Genomic DNA, 7,402 nt, shown 5'->3' with positions numbered 1-7,402 from the left:
TTATTTGTATTATTTGACTTTATATAATAAATATAAAAGGAAAAAGTTCATTTATCAACATCACATTCAGTAAATGTTTTTGATAAGCTTAAATGCATTCAGTGTTTACAAAGAACAGTAGTATTGGGGAATTTCTTTAAATTAAGGTTAAAATAACTGTAGATACTACAAGAAGGGTAAAAGACACCTGGATTCTTCCACTGCTTCCACCTGAAAGTAAGAATACAATCAATTGGTTAATACATTTTCTTAAAATCCACACAGGTAGAAAAAATAAAATGTTGAAAATAATTTTTTAGATTGGTACTGAATGATCACGCTCAATTCTCACCAGCATCAAAGTTATCCACTAGCATGCCTTTGGTGTCGCTGAGACTTCCATTGTTTGCTTCAGGAACGACACCCAACAGCTTACACATCAGTGGATAGATGCTGACGCTGTCAAACGGCTCTGCCAAGAAGTTTGGGCTGAAGTCTGGCCCAAAGGCTCGGAAAAACATTTTCATATCCATTTCCTCACTGCTGAATCCATGATCTCCTTTGTTGATATCCAAAATGAGCCTCTGCACAAATCACAAATGGGAAATATTACAACAGAAGACCACACACACATACAGAACTATTTGGGGTATGAAATAAAAAACATATTTGGGGTATGACACAATAATACCAGGCAAGCAGCACAACTGTTTTCAACATATTATAAAAGGTTTATGAATGCCAAATCAGAGTAATTTAATGAGTTCTTTTAAAAAAAATGAATACTGTGACACTCAAAACACAGTAATGATTGATAAAATTCAACAAGGCATAAAAGGAATAAATTCCAGCTTAAAACATATTAACATTTTAAACTACAGTATCATTTTAAATGGAAAAAAATTCCATGTATGAATATTATTGCAATTTCAGAAAACCTGTCTTTCCTTTAGCTCAGTTTTTCTTCAACTGCTTCCAAAACAAAACTGTGCATCTGATGTGTTTATTCTGCAAATCCTGCCAATGGCCCTGGTCAAGAACAATTCAGAAATAGACAGCAGCATGCATCTCAAGTGATTCAGTTGGCAAAAATAATCCATTATTTATCTGCTTAACTATACTGGGCCGATATTATTCTTGTTAGATATCAAGTGCGTAACTTTGGTTTGAAAAGTGTGGGGGACACAAATTGGAGGAAATTTTATGATTTAAATCCCATTTTCTACCATTAAATGGACTGTCGCAACTGTTGATATAGAAAATGTGACAATACTGACCTAAGCTTATATTGAATCAACCAACTTGGATCTTTTTTTAATCCATTTTGACATCTCATGCTGCTATGGTATTTTATTAATGGTCATTTCAACCACAATATTTTGCTTATGCACTGAAAAAAATATTTATTGGATTTGATACATTTTTTAAGTGATTGCAAACAATTCATATGGACTGAATTTAAACTATCTAAGTTGAAAATTACTCTATTTTATTTGTTTGTTTAAATTCAGCCCATTTAAATAGTTTGCAACCGTTTAGCAAAAATATTTTTTCAGTGTGCCTACTAGACTTGTCAGCTTTGATAATGTGAGCTTTTAAACAATAGTTTAAAATGAATGACACTTACAGAGTTGATATTGAAACCCAGGTCTGCCAGAAGCACAATAGGCTGAATTCGTGCATGTTTCTTCATGTGAAAGTTTTCTGGTAACTCATCTTTCCTATAGACCGTCAGATTTGGATGTGCGTTCTTCAAGGCATTATAAACTTCTTGTTCTTTGCCCTCTCTTGGTGTGATCATCCCAAACCCACCATAGTCAAGCAAGTCAAAGCGGGTTAGCTTTAACAAACTTATGTAATTGGCAAGTACAATTTCTTTAACCTCAGTGGCGTTTTTAATAGTGGTCATTCCGTGATCTGAGGTAAGAATGACGTTAAGATGATCGGTCAGTGCGTTCTTGTGAATTGATTCCCTGAGGTAACCAATAGTGCGATCGATTTGTTCGATGATCTTTCTTCTCTCATGAGTTTCAGGGCCTACAGCATGACCCACGTTGTCTGGTTCTCCATAGTAGAGAGTGACAAAGTCAAAGTCCTCTTTGGCGAACCATCCCATCACAGTGTCAATGTTCTGTTGCCATTCTGTCTCGTTGTCATCAGGAGACCCGTGATTTTCCACCAGGAACCGATTCACTGCTTGACCACTGTAATTTACTCCTCCACCAGGATAGTAGAAAGATGCTGTTTTCAGACCCTATAAAATAAAGAGAAGATGCTATTAGAGAAAAACAAGGCATGAAATATTCATAAGGTGTGTACTAAAGAATCTGACCAAGGATTTGAGAATCTTTCTAGCAAACTTATATGTGTTGTTTCAAGAAAGCAACCATTCATTTGTGTTTTATTTTTATTTGTTTATGTTAATTTATTCTACATTAAATTATTTTATTTAATCAAATAAACATTAGTAATTTATATAAATTACATTATATCACTTGATCATTAGGTCATGATTTGATTATTATTATTGCCATTTTATTATGTTTATTTTATTTTATTATTATTATTTTCCTATAATTATTGTTTCATTATTTCATTTGTCCATATTGTTATAATCTTATGACTGTGTGAATTCAAGCGACTCTTGTTTTCAAGAGTAAGAGATCAGAGAATATCCGCATTTCAAGGTCTGTATTGTCTCTGGACAATGTTGTGAAGCAGTAATTTTCCATTGCTGTTGCATGTTGTATAATAACACTTGTTTGATTTATTCTAGTCAGACCAACTAAGATTATTCAATAAACTCTGCTCCTCTTTAGCTTTCTCAGTCAACTCCTATATTGATAGGAGACTGTTAATTCAGTTAAATACTGGTTAACAGGTTTGGGTATCGGAAAGTCTGCTGACTTGTTGTTCCTGGAGAAACTGACATTTTCTGACAAGATTTGGCATCTGGGGCTGAATCATTTTTATCTGGCGTTGAGATGGTGGTCTCACATTACCAAATGATGCACACTATGCACTTAACTATTCAACTCAACTATTTTGGTTCAAAAAGAAACAATTATGTCACAGTGCAGAAAATAGTGAAGACATCTTCCCCTGCATTTTCTACAATTAAAAGAAAGACCAAAAAGAAAAAATTCTGGATTTTTTTTTTCTGCTCAAAAAATTCACAAGTTTACCTGTTTTTGCGCCGTTATCCACAGTGGCAAAACACCGTTATCCCACCATTCAGATTTCTTCAGTGTTGCCTTATGAGGGACTCTTAAACCCGTTGTATCATTGAACATAAGGTTATGGACAACACCATGGTCCTCTATCCATCTCCCTGAATGAAAGATTAAGATGTGATCATATAGTTAGACATTGTGATGTGTATATATACTAGCGGTCAAACATTTTATGAAAAAAAAGAAGCTTTTCCTGCTCAACAAGGCTGCATTTATTTAATAAAAAATACAGTGTAGATTGTAAAATTGTGAAATTTTATCGCACTATAAAATAACTGTTCAAAAGTAGTTTATCATTTAATTTAATAATTTATTTGAGGGATTTTAATGCTGAATTTTCAGCTTCCTTACTCCAGTCACATGATCCTTCATAAATCTCTCTAATATGAATTATTATTATTATTATTATTATTATTATTATTATTATTATTATTGTTATTATTATTATTATTATTAGTAGTAGTAGTAGTAGTAGTATTAATATTATTATTATTAGTAATAGTATAATTATTTATAATAATAATAATAATAATAATAATCTTCTTATTCTTAACAATAATAATAATAGTATTAAAAGTAATAATGACTTGAATAATCAATTTATTTGAAACTATATACATTACATTTAATAAATGCTGCCTTGAGGAACAATGATAAAAAAAGAAAAAATAGACCCCAAACTTTTGACCAGTAGTGTGTATAAATACAGTAGAAGTCAGAATTATTAAACATGTTTATTTTTTCCCCAAATTTCTGTTTAACAGAGAGATTTCTTTAACACGTTTCTAAACATAATAGTTTTAATAACTCATTTCTAAATAATTTCTGATTTATTTTATCTTTGCCATGATGACAGTAAATAATATTGTACTATATATATATATATATATATATATATATATATATATATATATATATATATATATATATATATATATATATATATATATATATAATTAATCTGTTTATTAAACTAACATAACAAAGCAATTTTACAGAGAAATTTAAGCAAATATTATTCCCACCTCTACCCTCTACTATATTTTTCAAGACACAGGTGACGAAGGCTTAACTAGATTAATTAGGTTAACTAGGCAGGTTAGGGTAATTAGGCAAATCATTGTATATTGATGGTTTGTTTTGTAGACTATCGAAAAAAATATCGCTTAAAGGGGCTAATAATTTTGACCTTAAAATGGTGTTAAAAAATTAAAAACTGCCTTTATTCTAGCCGAAATAAAACAAATAAGACTTTCTCAACAAGAAAAAAATACTATCAGACACACTGTGAAAATTCCCTTGCTCTGTTAAACATCATTTGGGAAATATTTAAAAAGAAAAAAATTAAAGGGGGGCTAATAATTCTGACTTCTACTGTTTATGCATAAATCTAGTTATACATAATTTTTTTTAGCAAGAACAACCAATATGTATCTGTAGTTTAATAATAGATTTAAATAACTTGATCACAATGTGTCATTGTATTTTTTATTACTCTTGAGCATAACTTAAAATGCACAAAATAAAAACTGTAAATTGACCACATGGTTAATGAACTTGAAACTCTGCTTATGTAAATAACCTTGAAGTTGGAGCACATGCTAACTTTGCACTGTCATTTAATTAGGTTCAATTTATTGGCCTAGTAAGTGTGTGTTCAGCAGCCCTCGGCAGACAGCTTAAGACTTTGAACATCATGATAATGCACAATGGACAACAATATGTACCTTAACAGAGTATAAGCTTTTGTGAAGCAAGAGCACAAAGTACGTCACTCAAGTGTTAGAGGCAATTTTTTTTCATCGTATCCTGTATTAACATTTACAACATGTATTTATCAGTTGTATCACAATCTATATTGTTGTATAATTTCTAGTATACTAGTATAAAGTTTTTCTTTAAAATAATTTCAACTAAAGTTAAAGAGATAGTTTAAACCCACAACTGGAAATTCTGTCATCATTTAATCAACCTTCACTTCACACAAATTAAGATGTGTTAAAGAAAGCTATAAACCTGTAACTGCTGACTTCCATGGTATAGGAGTCAATGGTTAAAAGTACATAAAAGTTTTGGGTGATCTATCCCTTTAAATTGTGTATATATTTTATCCATTGCTTCTAAATTCACTGACTGTTATTCATGAAGTAATTGAAACAACCACTGATGTGTTTTCTCAACATAAGTCAGTAATATATTAATATAAGTAAAAGTTGAGCCTTACCTGTAATAGTAGTAAAGTGTGATGGAGATGTCATAGTGAGAGCTGGAGGATTGATGTACTTTGCTTTCACTCCTTCTTTAACCAGTTTGTCCAGATTTGGAGTGTCCACATCTTGGTCATAATCCCACCTGAAACCATCGAATGAGATCAGCAACAGCTTATTATATGTCCTCCTTTCTGACAGAGGTTTACCGTTCACACTCAGAAATAAAGCCAACACCAGCACAAGTTCTGACTTCATCTTGAGAGACTTAAGCAGAGTGAATATCAGCAAAAGCTGATCTTGGTTTTATAAGCTTTATCAGCAGACTGATAAGACAACATATGGATTTTCTGTAGTTCTCTTTTAATTTATTGTCAAACAATCACTGAAGGAACAAATCATGTTAAAGTTGTAAATCAAGTCTAAAATATGCTGTAAAGGTTTTATTTAATTGATTTACCTTTACTAATAAAAAGACAATCTAGTCTCCGCTGTCATATTTTGCAATATTTTATTCTAATTGGGCGTAAGAGGCTTTATCTTGAGAGATAGGGATGAAGCTGATATGGAGGGTAAATTTAGAGATCTGAAATATTGTTGATAATCTGATCTTAATCTTTATATGTACCAAGATATATTGAATTCAAATCATTGTCACGTATATTAAGGCATTTACATTTGTTGTATTTTGATAATGCACAACATTGCCATTCAGTTTGTAATATTTAATTATATATTTATTTTTTTTAAAACTTAAAAAGTTGTCGACAGTCAATAAAATAAACAATGCAAATAAATTGTCTCAGTTGATTTTATTACTTGTTTGTCCTGCTTTAATAAACCTTTTTCTTCTACTATTTTGATGTTTAACGGCGGTTGGCATCCATCTTCAATGGTGCATTACTCTTCTGTACTTGAGTGTGGACAAGATTTGGACAGAAATAACAACTGCTCCCTATTACTTCATAGGCTAACCAGACATTCCTCTTTCTCTCTTTAATATATATATATATATATATATATATATATATATATATATATATATATATATATATATATATATATATATATATATAGTATTTTTTCTAATATATCCTTGAGAGCACCCTTGAACTATGGAGTTATTTTTGTTTCTTTATTATTCAATCAAAATATTTAATTTTAGGGGGAAAAGTAACTACATCAGTAATTAAAAAAATAAAAGATTGCAAAAAAAAGTATTTAAAAACTTATGTAAATGCTAATAAAATATTTTAAAGTGCAAAAAATAAACTGTTGTCCTATTATGCAATTGTCATTGGACAAGTTTATTTTGCTCACTGTTTCTGCTGTCATTTATTGCACATCAAGAATCTTTGAAAAGTCTTATACCCCCATTTTCCTTAATTTATTTTAAATAAACTTTACGTCATACGTCATGACTTGAGGCCTCTTTGTTGAGAACCATAGTTTTAACGTAATGGGGTCGAATGGGGTATATGCACTCGAACTTTTAATTTTCAGCCAATTAATTTTAATTTTTTCGGTGAACTGTCTTTCCATTACAAAATCGCCACGTTTAAGATCCGTTTTCTTTTTAAAAAAAAATCAGTGATCTTCACTGCCTGTTAGTAATACGATTTGAAGTGGGTCTCTGGACAGACAAGACGCACTGCATTAAATTCCATTTCCTCTTCCGCCATGCATTAAAAATATGAACATTTATTTTACCTCAGTATTTTGATTCGAGTTTCTGCGCTCGACTGCTTGTACAGACAGCACTACGTTAGCTGTTACACGGTCAGGGAAGTTATCATCGGGAAGTTATCATCTTGTTTTATTCTTGAACAACTAAATCAAAGTTTCAGTTTATTGAACAATGTATTCTAATAACATTACGATGTCGATGCTGTAAAAGGAACCTTATAAAATATAAATAGGAAGTTTACCGTTGGCTATAAAAAAAACACTTGACTTGTATTTTAAAGCCACTAACCGGAAGCC

At 31.0% G+C, this 7,402-nt stretch overlaps 1 protein-coding gene across 2 annotated transcripts; it reads right to left on the bottom strand.

The window, feature by feature from the left end:
• On the bottom strand, positions 1-7,402 carry zgc:153896. 2 transcript variants are annotated; one of them, XM_009301466.5, is made up of 6 exons: positions 7,130-7,402; positions 5,437-5,564; positions 3,165-3,310; positions 1,607-2,233; positions 332-563; positions 1-210 (listed from the first exon to the last, which is right to left on the bottom strand). In XM_009301466.5, exons 2-6 carry the CDS (start codon positions 5,468-5,470, stop codon positions 137-139), a joined length of 1,113 nt encoding a protein of 370 aa, XP_009299741.1. In that variant the 5' UTR covers positions 5,471-5,564; positions 7,130-7,402; the 3' UTR covers positions 1-136. The 2 variants fall into 2 exon arrangements, with proteins under 2 accessions (XP_009299741.1, NP_001038659.2); NM_001045194.2 differs by lacking the exon at positions 7,130-7,402 and having other exon boundaries at positions 5,437-5,678.

Source organism: Danio rerio, chromosome 20 (assembly GCF_049306965.1).
Source record: "Danio rerio strain Tuebingen ecotype United States chromosome 20, GRCz12tu, whole genome shotgun sequence".
NCBI lineage: Eukaryota > Metazoa > Chordata > Actinopteri > Cypriniformes > Danionidae > Danio > Danio rerio.
Note: the sequence above shows the minus strand (reverse complement) of the source record. Positions and strands in the feature narration are given on the sequence as shown.

Coding starts and splice junctions, on each gene's coding strand:
- zgc:153896 (NM_001045194.2), bottom strand. CDS start 5,677: ATGAAGTCAGAACTTGTGCTGGTGTTGGCTTTATTTCTGAGTGTGAAC. Junction 2,234..3,164: donor GGATAACGGCGCAAAAACAG/GTAAACTTGTGA, acceptor TTTATTTTATAG/GGTCTGAAAACAGCATCTTT. Junction 564..1,606: donor TGGGTTTCAATATCAACTCT/GTAAGTGTCATT, acceptor TGATTTGTGCAG/AGGCTCATTTTGGATATCAA.